Raw genomic sequence first — 19,281 nt, forward strand, 5'->3', positions numbered from 1 at the left:
GTATTGTTCTGGTGCATATAGTCCAAGACAACTAGGATAAGAGAAAACTTGACAAAAGGGGATGATCCATCCACTTCCAACCAAGATTTGGAGATTTATTAAAACCCATTTCCTAAACATAAAGTCTAGGAGGTGGATATAGGGGCGGTAAAAAAGTTCAAAACTATCCCCAGCCTGAAAATTGTCGAGAAATCATTTGGGTGTTACCCTTGAGAGAGGAATCCCCTCAACCAATAATTTCTTTGGGCTTTACTAAAATATCTGATCAAACCCTCTTAATAACTCCACTTCAAAAAAATTTATCCTATCCTTGGAAAATGAAGAAAGTTTTTCCCTAGAAAGCTGGGTCTGGAGAGGTCCCATTGAGTGCGGAAGGTAGTCATGGATGGGCTTCCTACTCGGTTAGCTATGAAAATAGCTATATGGAACATGGAGGTTGTAGGTTGCAAACATACACAGCTGGAGAAGCTGTTAAAAAAGGGGGTTTTGGCCAGCTTGATTGAGTAGGAAAAGTATGATAGCCGAACTCAGATATATATGACTTGGATTGGAAGCGCTAGAATATGGTTGCATACTCCTGAGTTGTAAAGCTGGACAGTATATGGTGGTTGTAGGTTGGGGTAGTTCTTTCTGCTTTTTTCAGGGCATGTGTTTGGCTCATGGTTATGTCTAGTCGGTAACTTTGTAACTTTGTTTTTTACGTATTAATTCATTTCCTTTCTTTCAAAAAAAAGATTTGAATTATCTCATCTTTAAGGAAACAAAAAAGATAAAAATAAAAGAGCAACATCCCTTTCTTATAATAGTTGCATCTCCATTCTCAATATCGTAAGCATTTTGAACATATCACATCCGTAGAAGACAAAAAGGATATATACAATAAATGAAAAATATAATAGACCCTGTTTAAAATGCTCACACACAAACACACTTCATAAACAGAGATGTTTAGGCGTCCATGCACAACCTCACGCCATCAAGATCACCTATAAACATTTCATCTGGGGTAGTTTGGTGTCTTTTCGGTAGGCGTTGTCCCCATAAATGCATAAAATAAACATTTCATCTGGGGTAGTTTGGTGTCTGCACTTTCAGGAACAAATGCTTTTCTCCTACCGAGCTCCGATGAATGGAGTGCTTGGGTAAATAATGGGGCAAGGAGTGTCGGAGCTACTCGAACTGTAGTTGTCCTTGCCTGTACCCTTCGTGGAGGTGCTGCTTTGGGTCGTTTTGGTTTCCCAATATGCTCTCAATCTGCTATTCCCAATAGAAGCAGCAGGGTATACAACGGATGGAAGATGCAAAGTGCAGTTTTCAAGCATGGCAACCACCTGGCGCATTTCTGGTCTGCTTGAAACATCTTCTTGGACACATAGCAGGCCAATGTGAATGCATCTTTGTACTTCACTTATCTCACATGTTCCAACCAGTATAGGATCCATGAGTTCTGTTTCCCTATTCACCCTCCAAAGTCTCCATATCTGCACGGAAAAACTTAATAATCAAATAATATTCTATTAGCAACAATTACTGTGTTTGTTTTCCCTTTATTCTTAAGCAATATAAGCTTGTACATTTCTATTTATCTTTGAGTAATGCGTTACTTATGCCCCTTTTTTGGTTAGGTCTCGTTAGGCCCCTTCAAAAATCATAGTTTTAAGTATTTTTTTCTCATATCTAACACTGTAGATGTGATCTATAAGTTTTGTTTAGTGGAAATCAGTTTTTGGATCGCCCGGATCTGACATGTATACAGGTTTTTCCAATGATCCAAAATCGATGGCTAGGAAGTTATCAGTTTTTTCCAGCTCATAAAATGATGGTTATTTATCGAAAAATCATGATCCAAGAGTCAATTCCCACTATATCGATCATGCTAAACACATCTAACGGTTCAGATCTATCATAAAACACTTAAAAGCTATAAGCACAAACGGGGCAAAACGAGAAATAGGGCCTAATATGTTCAGTTCTCTTTATCTTTAGTATTAGCATAAAAAGTAAATGTATTTGAGATTTTGCACGAAAGTTAAATGAGAATTTTTTTTTCTGAGTTAATCTGAAGTCTTTTACATAGTTTAGCGTATTTTACAACTTACCTCATCGGAGACATGTTAGTTCTTGATCTCATACATCATAACTTGCATAAAACTTTTTCTTTTTCTAGATAAATGATCATAAAAATTTATCAGATTATGATAAATTGTCTGATAAATCTAAATCTAAATCTCTTGAGTTTATAACAAATATTTTGGTTTGACAGCCAAGTCATTATGCGCTACAATATACAATTGCCTGCCGTTTATGTTAATGTGACCAATATACAATATTACTGCAACTAATGTTTGTGATTCCTTTTTTCAAAAATCTCCAGTTTTGTTTGCTAGTAGCAAAAAATGTCCTTCTTACCAAAGGGGGGGGGGGGGGGTTACACTTGTTTGGTAGGAACAGTTAGTTCGCGTAACCTTGTGTCCGGACGTTGCAAGTTCAAAACCCAATGGTATGAGTTGTATATAACTGGTGGAGGTCTGCCTAATCCTCAGCTTTCTTCGTAAAAAAAAATGTTCTAGTTTTTCTGAAGTGGTAGAACTACACCATTACCCCCATCTCTGGGGTTCGCGCTTGGCACAGTATCAGTGCAATTTTTTGTTGTCCAACTCTTTTTTTTTAAAGGAATCTTAACATCTTTTGGACTCTGTTTGGGAGCCATTGTTTGGGAGCAATGACAGCGGTGATGAAATCGGGGGATTCCGCAGCAACGTTCTCATGAGGATGTTGTTGAAATCCGCCCATTTACTGCACCATTGCCCCTCACAGAACGGTGACTCCTATGACAGAGGCGACTGTCACTCTATCGCCACTTCCAACTACGGCTCCCAACATGGTCTTATTTTGTAACAGACCTTTATCCCCTCTTACATAAATTTTCTAGTTCCACCCTGCTGCTATTCAAACACCCCCCCCCCCCCTTGAGTCCACGCTATTTATACTTATTTTAAATAGTTATTTTGGTGTTTGGATTTTTCACTTTTATTTTCTAAAACAGTTTTTTATAAATTTGATGAGAAATCACCATTTTTTCAAAAACAAGAAGAGACTTACTTTTGTTTTTCTTCACCAACTTTTTACACTATACCATCACCATCATCAATTCCACCACCACTACCGCCAATGCTACTATCACAACTATTGGTTTTTGCACGAAGGGGACTCCGGCGTTGAGGGATTCCTTTGTTTTTCTCCGTTTTTCTTCTTTTTTGTAGATGGATGATCCGTCTATTTGTAGAGGCTTCCCCTCAATCCCTTTGTCCCTATCGTAACCGCCCCATTAGAAGTTTCAGCTTTGAATTTCTGGAGATTTCTCTCCCACGATTCACGACCTTGATTTTTGGCCATTATCGGTAACGATTATACATTACCAACATCTCCCACTTGGCCAACAAATCAACATACTTACATTATTCGTATGAAGTATACCATATCAATTCTCATACTCCCACTATTAGTGAGATATCCATCCTTCTTTGCTCATATGTTCCTAAGCCTATTAAGCCAACAAGCTTGATGAATTTTTTCGCTGGAATTCCTTTTGTCAAAGGATCAACAATCATGTCACTAGTGGGGATATATGACAATTTCACTTCCCCTTTCTGTACAATATCTTGAATATAGTGATATTGTATTTCTATATGCTTTCCGTAAGAGTTATTTGCTTCGTTGTTAATCAAACTAAGTGTTGCTTGATTATCACAATACATCTCAATTGGTCCATCTACCAAGTTGAGATCCATATATTGTAAAAACCGTCTTATCCAGACTGAGTAGTAGCCATGCTACAAGCAATATACTCAGCTTCCTGTGTGTATCTTGCAACACACCCTTGTTTCTTGCTACCCCAAGAAACAACTGCACCACCAAAGATGAACAGGTGTCCCGAAGTGGACTTTTTATCATCTTTGTCCCCTCCAAAGTCTGCATCAGAATAATCGATAACATCAAGAGTATTAGCTTGATAAACCAACTTGTGGTGCAAGGTTCCTCTCAAATATTTCATTATCCTCTTGACAACTTCCCAATGTGTTGTTCCAGGATTAGCTTGGTATCGACTCACCAAGCTCACAGGATATGCCAAGTCAGGTCTCGTACTCATCATTGCATACATTAAGCTTCCAACTGCTTCAGCATACGGCACCCTGAGCGGATCTTGTCCCTCTTCAGGATATTGCTCTTTTCCCAACCGTTTCCCAGGGACTAACGGTGTAGGTGCTGGATTGCAGTTATGCATTCTGAATCTCTTGAGTACAGACCGAAAATAACCTTCTTGGTTTATAATCAACATTCTAGACTTCCAATCTCTTATAATTTGTATACCAAGAACATAGGAGGCCTCATCCATGTTCTTCATGTCAAACTTTCCACGTAATTCAGACTTGATGTATTTCATCATCTGAATATCTTTTTCGGCGAGCAAAATATTATCCACATATAAGGATAATATTATATATGTGCTCTCATTCTTCAATACATATACACAGTTATTAGCTTTATTTGCAACAAATCCCAGTTGAATAATTGTTTTGTGGAACTTGAGATACCATTGTCTAGAAGACTGTTTTAAACCATATATCAATTTTTTTAACTTGCATACCCTTTCCTCTTGACCTTCCTCCTGAAATCCTTCAGGTTGTTGCATATAAATATCTTCCTCCAACTCTCTGTTGAGGAACGCAGTCTTAACATCCATCTGATATAACTCCACGTCAAGATGCGCTACGATGGCCAAGATAATTCTGATTGATGTAAACTTAGCAAATGGAGAATATGTTTCTTGATAATCAATACCTGCTTTCTGAGAATAACCTTTGGCAACCAATCGAGCCTTGAACTTATCAATCAACCCATCAGCTTTAAGCTTCCTCTTGAATACCCATTTGCATCTGATAGCTTTCCTTTTCTTAGGTAAATCACATATTTCCCACACTCCATTCTTTCTCATGGAGTCCATTTCTTCCTTCATGGCTTCTAGTCATAAATCAGATTCCTGCGAATTCATCGCATCATTGAAATTTATCGGGTCTATATAATTATCCTCTTCTATATCCACAGATAAACATGAAGGCTCACACGAATATAAATGATAATTATTCATCCATGCAAGAGAAGTTCTCAATCTTTTGTTTCCAATAGCAGGTATACTAGATGATTTCACATTCGTAGGGTTTTCATTTTCCATTTTTGGATGAGGTTCATCCTCAATTTCTGGATAATTTTCAGCAATATCATTGTAATAGTCATCGCCTATTACAAGTAGAGGTTCCTTCTCCTTTTTCAAAGATTCTTCTTCCACAACATTTTCTAGAAACGTTGCATCCCTATACTCAATGATTTCTTTCTCTTTATGGAAAAATCCATATCCATATGATTTCTTACAATATCCTACGAAGTTGCATCTAAGAGTTTTGTTATCCAACTTATCTCTAAGTTGGTTTGGAATGAGAACATGGGCTACATACCCCCACTTCTTGAGATGACTCAAATGTGGTTTCCTCTCATTCCATAATTCATAAGGTATACTTATAACAACTTTAGTGGGTATTCAGTTCAGAACATAATTCGCAGTTACCAATGCCTCTCCCCACAAGTTCTTTGGGAGACCAGAATCTGATAATATGCATCTTACAGCATTCATCAGAGTTCTATTTTTTCTTTCTGTCACACCATTTTATTGTGGCGTATAAGGCATTGTCAAATTTCTTTTGATTCCATATTCTTGAAAATATGATTCAAATTCCTTTGAGTTATATTCTCCACCTCTATCTGTTCTCAACACCTTAATATTCCTTCCAAGTTGCCTTTCTACTTGCATCTTGTATCTCTTGAAGCAGTCAAATGCTTCTCACTTAAGAGAGATTAAGTAAACATAGGCAAACCTTCTTCTCACTTAAGAGAGATTAAGTAAACATAGGCAAACCTTGAAAAATCGTCCATAAATGTTATGAAATATTCCTTGTTATTGTACGTCTCTGTACTTAGAGGGCCACAAATATCCGAGTGGACCAACTCTAATAATTTATGTGATCTTTTTCCTTCTAAAAAGAGTTTCTTAGTCATTTTTTTGATTAAACAGTGTTCACAAAGTGATAAATCTGCCTTACTTAAACCTGATATTAAATCCATTTTGATCATTTGTTCCATTTTAGATTTTCCAGGATGACCCAATCTAGAGTGTCATAGATCACATTCTAACAAAGTACACAAGGAATACTTAGAAAACTCAATATTATTATTTTCAGTGTCAATTACTGAGATACAAAACAAATCATGTTCCAGGATAAACTTTCCCATGGCAAGTACTTTCTTGTCTTTCCCTATTGACACTTTTCCGTTGTAGAACCTAACTTTTAGGCCTCTCTTCATCAATGCTGGCACAAAAATCAGATTTCTTCTCATTCTAGGTGATAGAATACATCTTTGAGGACCATGATGTTGTCCCCAAGATCCAATCTATAATCACCAACACCATCCATATCTAGGTAGGTGTTGTTTCCCATATACACCCTTTGTTCTCCTGCATTGACCTTCTTCATCGACACCAGCCCTCTTTTCATTTTTGCAATGTGTCGAGTAGTCCCTGAATCAATCCATCATTCATTAGAGTCAGCTAATGCTGCATTGCATTCAGTCACTCCAATGAATTCTTTCTTCCCAATTCCTCCAACATTTTGTGGTATGTTCTCCCCTCTATTTTCTTGCTTGTTGGGACAATTAGCTTTGAAATGACTATATTTTCCACAGTTATAACAGACACCTTGGGGAATCTTCTTGCCTCTTGATTGTAATTTTCCTTTGAATTGTAGCTTCTTGGTTCCAAGTGGACATTTTTGGGCCATGGGCTTCCGGTGTACATGGTTAGCCTCTTCCAAGTTCACCTCTAGTTCTCTTATCCTAGCTAGTATGTCTTGCTCAATTGCTAACCTAGCTAGCAGGTCTGTGACACTTGAACAGAATCACTCATTCTCAATGTTGTGGCTGCCATATCAAGCAAGGCTGGCAAACTATTCAATATAGTTGCCACCTGCATTTTCTCAGGAATCTTAGTTCTAGCAGTTTCCAGCTCTTTAGCCATAACAATCATTTTGTTGACATGTTCAACAACGCTATCACCTTCATGCATCTTACATGTATTGTACCGATGCAATAGGAGTTGAGTATTCACTTCAATCTTGGTGTCATACTTCTCCTTGATAGCTTTCCACAGTTCATTGGAAGTTTTGTAAGTCTCGAAAATTTTTATCAAATTGTCCTCCATGAACATGAGCATAAAGCTCTTGGCTTTCCTGTCATCCGTGATCCATTGATCCCATTTTTTCTTTTCCAAATCCGTAGATTCGTTATTAATTTCCGGTTCAATGGTATCGATGACATGTTTCACATTGTCATGGATAAGGCCAAATCTGACTTTTCGGTGCCACATATCATAGTTGGTTCTATTTAGTTTGTCCAATTTAGCTAGTTCAAATGCAATGAGCTTACTAACCATTAGAACTAGGATCGTTCTGGAAATAATATCATTTAGTTTCATGAACATCATACTTAACAACATTCAAAAAAATATTCATACTAACATAGAATTTTGAATTTGAGAGCATGCATATTAATTTGAAACTAATATATTTGCAATTTAAGATCATGCATGTTATGAATAAGATAATATATATATATATATATATATATGAGTTAAATAATATACATGTAATAATATATGTTTAATATTTTATCTAATTGTAAAGACATACTTTATTAAAATAATACAAACTAACATTTCATATTATTTTATTATAACATTATGTATTTAAATAAATAAAAAATGTACCTTGAAACCGTAGTTTGCAAAAGGCTTTAAGTGACTGGGTTGCGCAGGCCCGGTACCAAACGGCTAAAAAAGAAACTAGTAAACTTAATAAAATATGTTTCTGGAAAACAGGTTTGTAAACCATGTGTTTTGCGTTTTCTGGATTCTGCAAAAACAATGAGTTTATATGACCTTTCTGCCTATACCACCAACAAATATGTTCGGCGTCCTTTCCGGTGAGGTGGACAAAGCCTCAGTGCTCTGCGATCCTTTCTTCGATGATCTAGACAAAAAAAACAAACCTTGAATGACCCAGATAGAACTTTGATCATCGATGCCTCCTCTGGTAAGTTGAACGAAATCCTGATGCACCCCACCAGAACCGAACTGAGGAAAGAGGAGATGACAGAACAACTGACTTTTCTGCAGGGTCGTCGGCGATGTTGACAATCGTGTCGCGGACAATTCGACGAGAAGGAAGAAAATGCAGAAGTCGGAAAATGACATTGGCATCTTGCCAAGAAAACAGAGAGGATTATCGACGGTCGTAGGTTGCAGCAAAGAAAAAACGAAGAGAAAAGCTTTAGTCTGTGAAGACCGATGGCTGGCGATGGTTGCCGGTGGTGAAGCAACTCCGGCAAAAGGAAGGCGGCTGTTGGAAGCTGCCGGCATGTGAGGTCAGATGGGAGGCAATCGCGGCTTCGGTCTGCATAGGGGAAACGAAAGAGGGAACCAAAAAATAAGCTCGTGTAGCAGACAGGGTGCCGATGAAGGAGGTAGAGAAGGGTCGGCAACGTCAGATGATCAGCGTGAGGACCACAAGTCATCGTCAATGGCTTGCCCAAAAAAGGGTTTTCCTTTCAGCCAAAGAAGAATAATAGGGAGCGACGCGGGGATGGGAAGAATGGCTTTTCTTTGTTGCAGACAACCTGAATAGAGCAGGGGTGAAATTGGCTGGACAGAAACTGATGATGCATAAATATTACATTTTATTAATACATTTTCACTACATAAATGCATCATCTATAGGTTTAAGGTCCACACTTAGGTGCATAATGATATTATAGAGCTTTGGTTCGAATTTCATCGAAATCGGACATAAAATGAAGGAATTATTGTATTTCTAGTGTTGCGGATCAAACCTCGGAGTTGAATCGGGTATTCAGGATCCAAATCGCCCATCCGGGTCTTGGATCTGGGCCAAAATTGATGTAGATCCACTCCAGCAAATCCATTCACGTTTTCTGTAAAATCTTTGCTAAAAAACCCCTCCTACATGAGGCGCCCAGTGAATATTTTCGTTTTAAACCTTTTTCTGGAAAAATGCCCAAAATAGCCCAAAACGTTAAAAGAGAGATGACGCCCAACACAAACCTGTCTTTGCTTTGGTTTTCATGCCCTAGGGGCACGAACCTTGGTCCAGCCCCTTCTCATCCTTCACCTCACGCCATCTCCATTAGAGTTTGAAGAAATGCTTGAGATCCAAGCATTCTCTCTTGCCTCTCTTCCATAACCTCTCCAATTCTTTTTCTTCCTTGTTGGTTAATCCCATGTTTGCTGTGTTTTGCAGGTGCAGCAGAGTTTGAAGACACCTTCTCTTGCGTGGAAGTGTGAGACACTCCAACAAGAGGGATCGACTTTACCTCCATCCGATCTTCAAAGCCATCCGATCGAGAATCAGCTCCTCCTCCATCTTCGGTGGACTTCAAACATGTAGTAGTTGTACAATACTGTTTCATGGTGTATTTCCAGCATCAACGAGGTCCCTTGCGGTGTGAAGCCAAGCAAAGTCTGCTCTGCCTTTCCCCTCAGTCGTTGGATCGCCCTGGAGGTTAGATCTTCCCATCTACTACTTCTAGATAAAACCCAATCTGTGCACGAGTTATGTGCTGTGTATTTTCTATTTTTCGTCAGCCTTAGTATAGATTTTTCGTGCATAAACCAGCACGTAGATGTGTTTAGGTTCTCTTCTTGAATAATCGTGATTTACCTTTCCATGTTGGCGTTTTGAGTGTGTGCGTGTGTTCTGAATTTTCTGATTTGTGTATCTGCGTTTTCATAGTGTTTTTCCAGTAATATTTAGGTATAGTTATGTTGATGATAGCAGATTAGGTCAAGTAGGTGTCTTACAATTTGATTTCGTGTGAAGTTCTCATTTCAGTTCCTGAAGATAATGTGAGTCGCATATTCGGTAGGTGCGCTTAATTTAGTTGTTTAATGTCAAATCTGCTGTAGCGTTTTCTGTATAATTTGAGTTTAAATTAGTCTTTAATTCAGTTAAATTGCTGTGTAGAGGAGTTAGTGTTAATCTGGTATTAGATTTAATTTAGTGCTTAATTTCTAATTTTGCTTTAGTTTAGTCGATTTTAGTGTAATTGTTTATAATGCGTGTTATGTGTTTGTTTAAATTTCCAGCATATTAGTTAGTCAGTTTTTACGTTTCTTAGTTTTTAGAGTTCCTGCATAAACGTGTATTAGTGTAGTTTAGATCGAATGATGTTTAGTGATTGTCGTTATAGTGTTAGATTATAATTAGTATAATTAGGTGTTGTTTGGTAGAATCAATAGAGTAATGTGTTTTATTGCAGTTTTGTTTAATTTCTGTATATAATACTAAGTTAAGTTAATGTTAATTCAATTTTAGAATAGATGTAATCATAGGTTATGTTTAAAATGTCTAGATTCGTTGAAGCTCTTTTTAGTCAAGTTAGAAGTCAATTAGCTAGGTCGATGTCTTGTAGTATTTAACATAGTAACTCATCCTAACGTGTATTTTATTGGCCAATCTTGTCCTTTGGGTTAGATTGGATAATGGATTAATTTTGAAATGCAAGGAGGGGCACATGAGTCATTCTATTGGAAAAACGGTTTTGGCAAATTGAGAATCTTACCTAAATTCGTGGAATTCAAGTAGAGGATTTGTAACTCCTTTGTGGCCAGCATTTATAGAAACCTCTCTCATTTTAATTTTGGAAACAAAGGTAAGTTTCAAATTCATTACTAAAATCGGATGGGGATAGAATTTCAAAAAGGATGTGTTGTTTTGAATGGAAAGTGAAAACCGTGTGGATCTCCTAAATTGGATGTTTTTATTGTAATTACAATCTTTCCAATTCATGATATCATTTTAATGATGGATGAATATGACTGATTTCCAAATTCGTGTTTCAACTTTTATAGCCCCTTCTTATTAACTTCCCTCTATTGACATAAGCTTATTTAGTATAGTATTAACTTAATATTTATTGAATAGGATTAGACTCTCAAAATCGTGTTTTTCTAATTTAGTTAAGTGTGTTGTCCTCTTTTAATATTAGTTTGAATATTGTTAGTTTGTTTAGTATAGATAAATTAAATTTAGGTTAATGTAGTCCATGTCGATTTTAGAAATTAACTTTTATTGTTAGGTTTTTATATTAATTGATTTTCAATATTAATTAGCCTAATTAACCCCTCTAGGTTGGCGTGGACCCTATTCAAGCCATAACCTAAGCCGCCACCTAGCTAACCCCTAACCCTAGTTAATTAGTTTCTAACCCTAGTTACTAACATTAGGTTGTCCTTGGCATTTTAATTAGGTTTTTAAGGTTGTTAGATAGCAATTAGTTAGTTGATATTAGCTAGATTATTTATTAAGTATTTCATTATTTAGTTAGTTTAGATTTGATAGAGTACATTACATTAGTTAGTTGTGTTTATATAGTTGTTATAATGAGAATTAGATCTTAAGTTAGGTTAGATTAGACTTAACGAGTGGCTTAGATTAACTTTAGTTTAGGTTGTTTAATTTATTTCCAAGTTTTTATAAATTAGCTTAATTGTTGTCCTTTGCTGTAGTTTAATAGTATATTATATTTAGTTCATGACTGTTCCTACGTGTGGTTTAATGTCAAGATGTGAAAAGTGTATTTCGCAAATGAGTAGTGCACTGATTTTTAAAATTGTTTTTTACCCTCTTGTGCACTCGTTATTTTATGTAAATTTTTCTGGAGTTTTCTGAAAATTATATTTCTATTCTCTACATCCGTGTGTGCACTATCTGCAGACCAAAATTCAGCTCAATTCGAGTTGATTTGGTCTGGTTTTTAAGCATTTTGTGAAAACAACTTTTTCAGGATTTTAAATTTCGGGTCTTGCGATTTCCAAGATTATCCTGATTTTGAAACGCTTATATCTGGAGATCCAGAATGAATTTTCCAATTCTGTAAAAACTGCCATCTTCTTGGTTTTGTTAGTTACAGAACAGAAGTGATTTCTTGAATTTTGGAAATTGTTGTTCTGTCAAATTATCTATTTGCGAAAAGCTGTTAGAATCTGCTTTTGCATTGTTTAGGGACAAACCAGTCATTTAGTCATTTGTTTGATTTAATGTAGTTTTAGTGTTTTCTAATATTGTAGTTAGTGAATATAAGTTAAGTAGACTAATTAGAGTCACTTTGCTTAGTTAGTTTAGTTAAATAATGTATTTTTAGTTTTCTTTAGTTGTTTAAGTGTATTTTAATTTCTGCATTAGTTTAGAAATAATCGTAGTTATAATGTAGATTTAATTATTATTTGTGTACTGACTTTGTGTTTTCATTGTGTAGGTTGATAAGTTAGAACAGGTTTACAGGTGTATTTCAAAGATGAAGTGCAACTGCACATGTGGTGAAAAGACAATTTTCCTCCTGGAGATCTGCAGAAGACTTAGCTTCCTACTTTAGTGCATTTTCCTGTTTTTAGATTGTTATTTGATTCAAATTGTAATATTGACATAGTTGTAAAACTTTGTGATATTAATAACGTGTTATTTTAGAATTATTTCAGAATGTATCTCGTTCCCTGTGGATTCGACCCATACTCGCCACTTCTGTGGAAAGTTGGTTTTTATATCTTTGGTTGACGATTTTCCTTGTTTTCATTGAAAAATATCTTTTCAAAATATGCATTCCAAAAGTCAAACCAAATTTTGACGCCGTTGCTGGGGAACGGCGATTATATTCTGATTATTTCTGAGATTTCAGTTTATTAATATGTGTTTAGTAGTTGTTTTATTTGTTTTAGTTTTAGGATTTAACATAGTTAGAAAATATAGGTTCACTTGCTGTTTTTCCTAGGATTCACTAAATTTCATGCTTCAGTGATCAATTAGACAGGTGAGTCTTAGAGAATATAGTAGTGTTTTCCTGTGTTTACTGATTTTCTGATTTAGATTAGAATTGTTTGTATTTCATAGATTAGTTAGATGGTTTTAACATAGCTTAACATAGAGTATTTGCTAAACTTGCTGATTTAGATGTAGACTGTTTTTATAGAATACTTTTGACATAGTGTAGTTGTTTAATGTGTTAGAAATTTTATTTTATTCATTGTTTTTCTTAGTGTATCATATGTATATTAAAATAAAGTAGTTAGTTGTTTATGTATTCTGTTTTGTTCTGAATTTTGTTTTGATTTCATTCTTTTGTTTTGGATTTCATTGTTGACATGTATGAACATTCGATCCATCAATGTATGAGTTCAAGTTACAAGACATGAAGAAGCCTTCAGGAGTAAAACATTGACCAAATTAGCAGAAAATTATGCATTTGTACATACATAGTGGTGGTGCAAGGTCCAGTCAATCGACAGCTTCAGAGGCTCGAGCATACCAGGTTGTATCTATCCTTTCTCCTAATTTAATTTATTGTTCTATAGTGTGCATCTGCATTGCATGATTACATATTTTGTATGCCACTAGGGACATTGTCATTCAAGCATGGGGGGATGGTTTAGATACACAAATTTTTTTAAAATTTTTTATGTCTGGTAGCTTAAAACTCATAAAAGTAGGTCTTTAAGAATAAGTTGTAGCATTTATGATTGTATTTCTGCATGATCTGACAATTTAGAAATGTTTAAGCCCCATGTGAATTTTTTTTTTCTGATCGGATTTAAATAGAGTAGTTGTTTATGAAATAGTTTAAAGAAAAGATAGTATTTGATTGTTAGAAAGTTTTGAATCACTTTAGTATAAGTATGCACAGTGTGTTTTGTGAAAAAGTAAGCAATTGAAAGATGTTTTTGAAAAATGAGCTTAAAAGTATAGAGCTACGTTTAGTTGTTGATGTCTTCGTGAGTCCAAGTAGTGGAAGTCAGACACAAGATGAAGTGTTTGAATCTCTTGACGAAAAGGATAACGAAGGAGATCATCTTCTTGTCTAGTCGATATCTGTGGCCTTTGTGGTTTGAGTAAGTAGAGTCTTAAGGGTGTTTTACACCTGGTGCCCTAAAGCCATCTGGTTTGGGAGCCACCGATTCGAAAGCTTGTTACATGGACTGCATAGAAAGCCTAAGAGATAGAGACATTGCACATGACGAGAGGAAGACTATACGTAAACTATTAGAATAGAAGGTCTAGTGACTCGAGCAATTAAGTCCGAGGGATACTTTGTATTTGGTGCCCTAAGGTCATCTGACCTGGGAGTCACTGACCCAAAGCTCGTTACAAGGGTCACAAAACTGGATATTTGAAATAGTTCTCAAGTTAAAAAAATGGAAAAAGAGTGAAAAATTGAAAAAAAAAAGAAAAAAGGAGCTTAATGAGAAAAATTTCATTGCTTAGGAATAATTATGAATTACTGTGCAGAAAATATACAAGTGAGGATAAATGAGTAAAACATGATAATACTTGACTTTCTGAGAAAATGCATAGATAATTACAAGTTTAGAGAAGTGAAAGAAAAAGATTTTTTACTGTGGTGGCATGAAATTTCTGAATTTGTTTAGAGAGTGTAGATTACATGAAATATTTGTTTACAATGAGTTCTTAATTGCCTAGTATTTCTGAAAAATCATTCATGCATGATATAGATGTTTGTGGGTAGCATCTCTGCAAACCCTCACGAGACCTTACTCGTCCACTGGGGTAACCCAGGGGTTTAAAGGGCTTGTTGCATGTGCTAAATGCAACCGTGATTCCTACGAAAGTGAATTAGTTTTTTATTCATTTAATAAGAGCTGTCATGTTATTGGGTAGTCCATATCTTCATTGCGAGGGTAGAGTGTATTGCTAGGGACTAGCAATTATTCTAGCATGGGGGTATTTGATGATGCATAAATATTACATTTTATTAATATATTTTCACTGCATAAATGCATCATCTATAGGTTTAAGGTCTACACTTAGGTGCATAATGATATTATAGAGCTTTGGTTCGAATTTCATCGAAATTGGACTTAAAACGAAGGAATTATTGCATTTCTAGTGTAGCGGATCAAACCTCAGAGTTGAATCGGGTATTCAGGATCCAAATCGCCCATTTGGGTCTTGGATCTGGGCCAAAATTGATGTAGATCCACTCCAGCAAATCCATTCACGTTTTCTGTAAAATCTTTGCTAAAAACCCCCTCCTACATGAGGCGCCAGTGAATATTTTCGTTTTAAACCTTTTTCTAGAAAAATGCCCAAAATAGCCCAAAATGTTAAAAGAGAGATGACGCCCAGCACAAACATGTCTTTGCTTTGGTTTTCGTGCCCTAGGGACACGAATCTTGGTCCAGCCCCTTCTCATCCTTCACCTCACGCCATCTCCATTAGAGTTTGAAGAAATGCTTGAGATCCAAGCATTCTCTCTTGCATCTCTTCCATAACCTCTCCAGTTCTTTTTCTTCCCTATTGGTTATTCCCGTGTTTGTTGTGTTTTGCAGGTGCAGCATAGGTTGTAGAAACCTTCTCTTGCGTGGAAGTGTGAGACACTCCAACAAGAGGAATTGGCTCTACCTCCATCCGATCTTCTAAGCCACCCGATCGAGAATCGGCTCCTCCTCCATCTTCGGTGGACTTCAAACGTGTTGCAGCTATATAATATTATTTCATGGTGTATTTCCAGCATCAACGAGGTCCCTTGTGGTGTGAAGCCAAGCAAAGTCCGCTCTGCCTTTCCCCTCAATCGTCGGATCGCCCTGGAGGTTAGATCTCCCCATCTACTGCTTCTAGATAAAACCCAATCTGTGCGCGAGTTATGTGCTATGTATTTTCGGTTTTTCATCAGCCTTAATATAGATTTTTCGTGCATAAACCAGCACGTAGATGTGTTTAGGTTCTCTTCTTGAATAATCATGATTTACCTTTCCATGTTGGCATTTTGAGTGTGTGCGTGTGTTCTGAATTTTCTGATTTGTGTATCTGTGTTTTCATAGTGTTTTTCCAGTAATATTTAGGTATAGTTTGTTACGTCAATGAAGCCGTACATGATACTTCAAGTACAAGATTTTGATGTTGAGCAAGTAAATCAGCTGCATTTCAGCTAAGGCAATGAAGAAATATGACAAGCATTGAAGAATTCGATGAAGAATCTTTGAAGACTAGTGTGCAAATGTTAAATTCCTTAAAAGTCTTAGATTCTTGTAAGAGCCTTACTTAGAGTACATATTTAGGTTGCATTTCACCTAAAAAGTCTTTAGAAAAACTTTTCTAAAAGAAACCTTCATGAAAATCTTTTTAGAAATCTCTTTTCTTAAATTGTCATGTTTATTAGTCGACCAATAGACTCACCAGTCGACTAATCCTTTCACGCCAATTTTTTTAAACAAAATGTCATTTTTGTCAAATTAGTCGACCGGACAGAATTCTGTTTTGTGGAAATTTAGCAGCAGTCGACTAATGATTTTATCAGTCGACTGAACAGAACATGTATTTTCAGAAAAATTTAGCAGTAGTCGACTGAAAGGTTTTTCAGCCTACTGATGATATTATCAGTCGACTAATCTTTCTCTAGTCGACTAAGTTTCAAAATTTCAGATTTTCAAACGGCTCGATAAATAGATCAGTCGACCGATGATAACTGTCAGTCTACTAATAGCTAATTATTAGTCGACTAACTATTGTTCCAGTCGACTAATTTTGTCATTTTTCCTGAAACTTTTAAAAGGCGTGTCTTTTTATTTTTCAAACATTTTGATCGTTCAAAATGGACAGTTTTGACACCCTTTCATACCGTCAACGTATGAAAACTTTCAACTATAAATATGAGTGCATTTTACACTCAAAAGCACGGCAATTCAATCAATTTGAATCAATTACTTTTTCTTTTCACTCATATTCATTTTCTCACTCACGTGATATTTTTCACTTCAGTTTTTCACTCAAATTCCTTTGAGAGATAGTGAATTCTTGAGTAGAGTATTTCAACAACCTCAAAAGCCAATTGCATCTTATTTGCATTCATAAGAATGGTTCATAGGTTGTATTGTAAGTTGTTACTTGTTTCAATTTTCTGTAAAAGGAAGGACTCTTTGGTTTAAAGGAGTTGTTTGCTTTCAGTAGGTGTGTTACTGAAAGTGGGACTGAATTTGGTGTGTATGATCTTGTAGTTACATAAGGTTGATAGTGGAAATCTCAAGCGGGTTTTGCTTGGGGACTGGATGTAGGTCGGGAAAGACCGAACCAGGATAAATTATTGTGTTCTTTGTGTGTTTGCTTTGCAAATTGCAAAATCCGTCAATATTCCGCAGACAAATTTTAAAAGCACTATTCACCCCCCATCCCTCTAGTGCTTGTTGCCTCGATCCTACTGCACTTTCATTTGGTATCAGAGCAGGTTTGCTATTATTTTGATTTGACCATCATCTAGCATAGCAACAACAAATCTCAGCACAAAGAAGGTTGCTCCTCTGTTCATCCTCCTCTCTTCGACAGAACAAACTATGGATACTGGAAAGTGAGAATGACAATATTCTTGCAATCCATGGATCTCAAAATTTGGAGAGTTGTTTCAGAAAAGTACCAAATGCCATCAACTGATTTCAGTCGATGGACCGGTGAAGAAAAGAAGACTGCTTCACTTAATGCCAAGGTTATGAATGCATTGTATTGTGCCGTTGATAAGGTAGAGTTCAATCACATCTCTCAATGCTCCACAGCAAATGAAATCTGGCGTACTCTTCTCGTGACTCACGAAGGTACGTCAAAGGTAAAGAAATCTAAAGTTGTTTCTTTAGTTCATAAATTTGAATTGTTTAAAATAAAGCAAAATGAATCTATATCGGACATGGTAACAAGAATGACCGATATCACTAACACTCTGAAATCCCTTGGAAAAGAATATTCACAAGTGGATTTAGTCAGAAAAATCCTAAGGTGTTTAACTCCTGAATGGGAGAGAAAAACCACAGCTATTGAAGAAGCAAATGATCTAAACACTCTTACTCTTGAAGATTTGGTTGGTAACTTAATGGCATATGAAGTCCAACTTCAAGACAAACAAGAAGAAGAACCCAAGAAAAAATCTCTTGCTTTTAAGGCTACTTCTGATTCTGAAAATTCAGAAGAAGATGAAGATATTGCCCTCATTACGAGGTAATTCAAAAGATTCATCAAAAGAGAAAGATTTCAATTATCCAAGAATGATCTTGTTAGAGGCCTACCTAGAATACCATATAAGAAGGATCACTTATGTGATGCTTGCCAAAGGGGTAAACAAATCAAGAGTTCTTTTAAAGCAAAAGATATAGTTTCAACAAAACATCATCTTGAACTTTTACATTTAGATCTATTTGGACCATCTAGAATTCAAAGTTTGAATAGTAGCAAGTATGCTTTTGTTATAGTAGATGATTATTCTTGATTTACATGGGTGATTTTTCTAAAAAGCAAAAATGATGCTTTTTCTGAATTTTTCAAACTTTGTAGAAGAATTACAAATGAAAAATCTACATCTATTATTAAAATTCGTAGTAATCATGGTGGTGAATTTGAAAATGAATCTTTTCTAAAGTTTTGTGATCTACATGGTATATCTCACAACTTTGCTTTTCCTAGAGCGGCTCCACAAAATGAAGTTGTTGAAAGAAAGAATAGAACTTTGCAAGAATGTGCTAGAACCATGCTTCAAGATAAAAATTTACCAAAATACTTTTGGGCTAAAGCAATAAATACATCATGTTATGTTTTAAACTGTGTTCTTATTCGACCAATCTTACATAAAACATGTTTTGAATTGTATTATGATCGTATACCAAAGATCTCATATTTCAAAATTTTTTGTAGTAAATGCTTCTTGTTAAATACCAAAGATAATCTTGATAAGTTTGATTCAAAATCAGATGAATAAATATTTCTTGGATATTCTTCTAGAAGTAAAGCTTATCGTGTTTTTAATAAAAGAACATCTTGCATTGAAGAATCTTTACATGTTGTATTTGATGAGAATTGTGAGCAGGTTATACCTCTAAGCGAAGGAGAAGAAGTAATACTTCAAGAAGAACCTTTGATAGAGAATACTTCTCAAGAAAATGTACCTCTTCAACCGGTTTGGAAAGAAGTTCCCAATCATCCACATGAACAAGTTATTGGAGAAATAAAGAGTGGTGTCCAAACTAGAAGGCAATTGCAATATATTGCAAATATTGCTTTCATATCTAAAATAGAACCAAAGAATATCAATGAGGCTTGTGATGATGAATTTTGG

General features: G+C 35.8%; 1 protein-coding gene across 1 annotated transcript in view; it reads right to left on the bottom strand.

Moving 5' to 3' along the window:
- Positions 1 to 776: 776 nt before the first annotated feature.
- LOC149812028 (cysteine-rich receptor-like protein kinase 25) overlaps positions 777 to 19,281 on the bottom strand; it is a 53,291-nt gene continuing 34,786 nt past the window's right edge. The window contains exon 7 of the mRNA XM_089993182.1: positions 777 to 1,481. Coding sequence (XP_089849308.1) covers positions 1,113 to 1,481 — 369 coding nt within the window. The 3' untranslated portion in view covers positions 777 to 1,112. The remainder of the gene's footprint in view (positions 1,482 to 19,281) is intronic.

The sequence above is a fragment of the Nuphar pumila genome, chromosome 17 (assembly GCF_984573655.1).
Source record: "Nuphar pumila chromosome 17, dmNupPumi1.hap1.1, whole genome shotgun sequence".
In the NCBI taxonomy this organism is placed as follows: domain Eukaryota; kingdom Viridiplantae; phylum Streptophyta; class Magnoliopsida; order Nymphaeales; family Nymphaeaceae; genus Nuphar; species Nuphar pumila.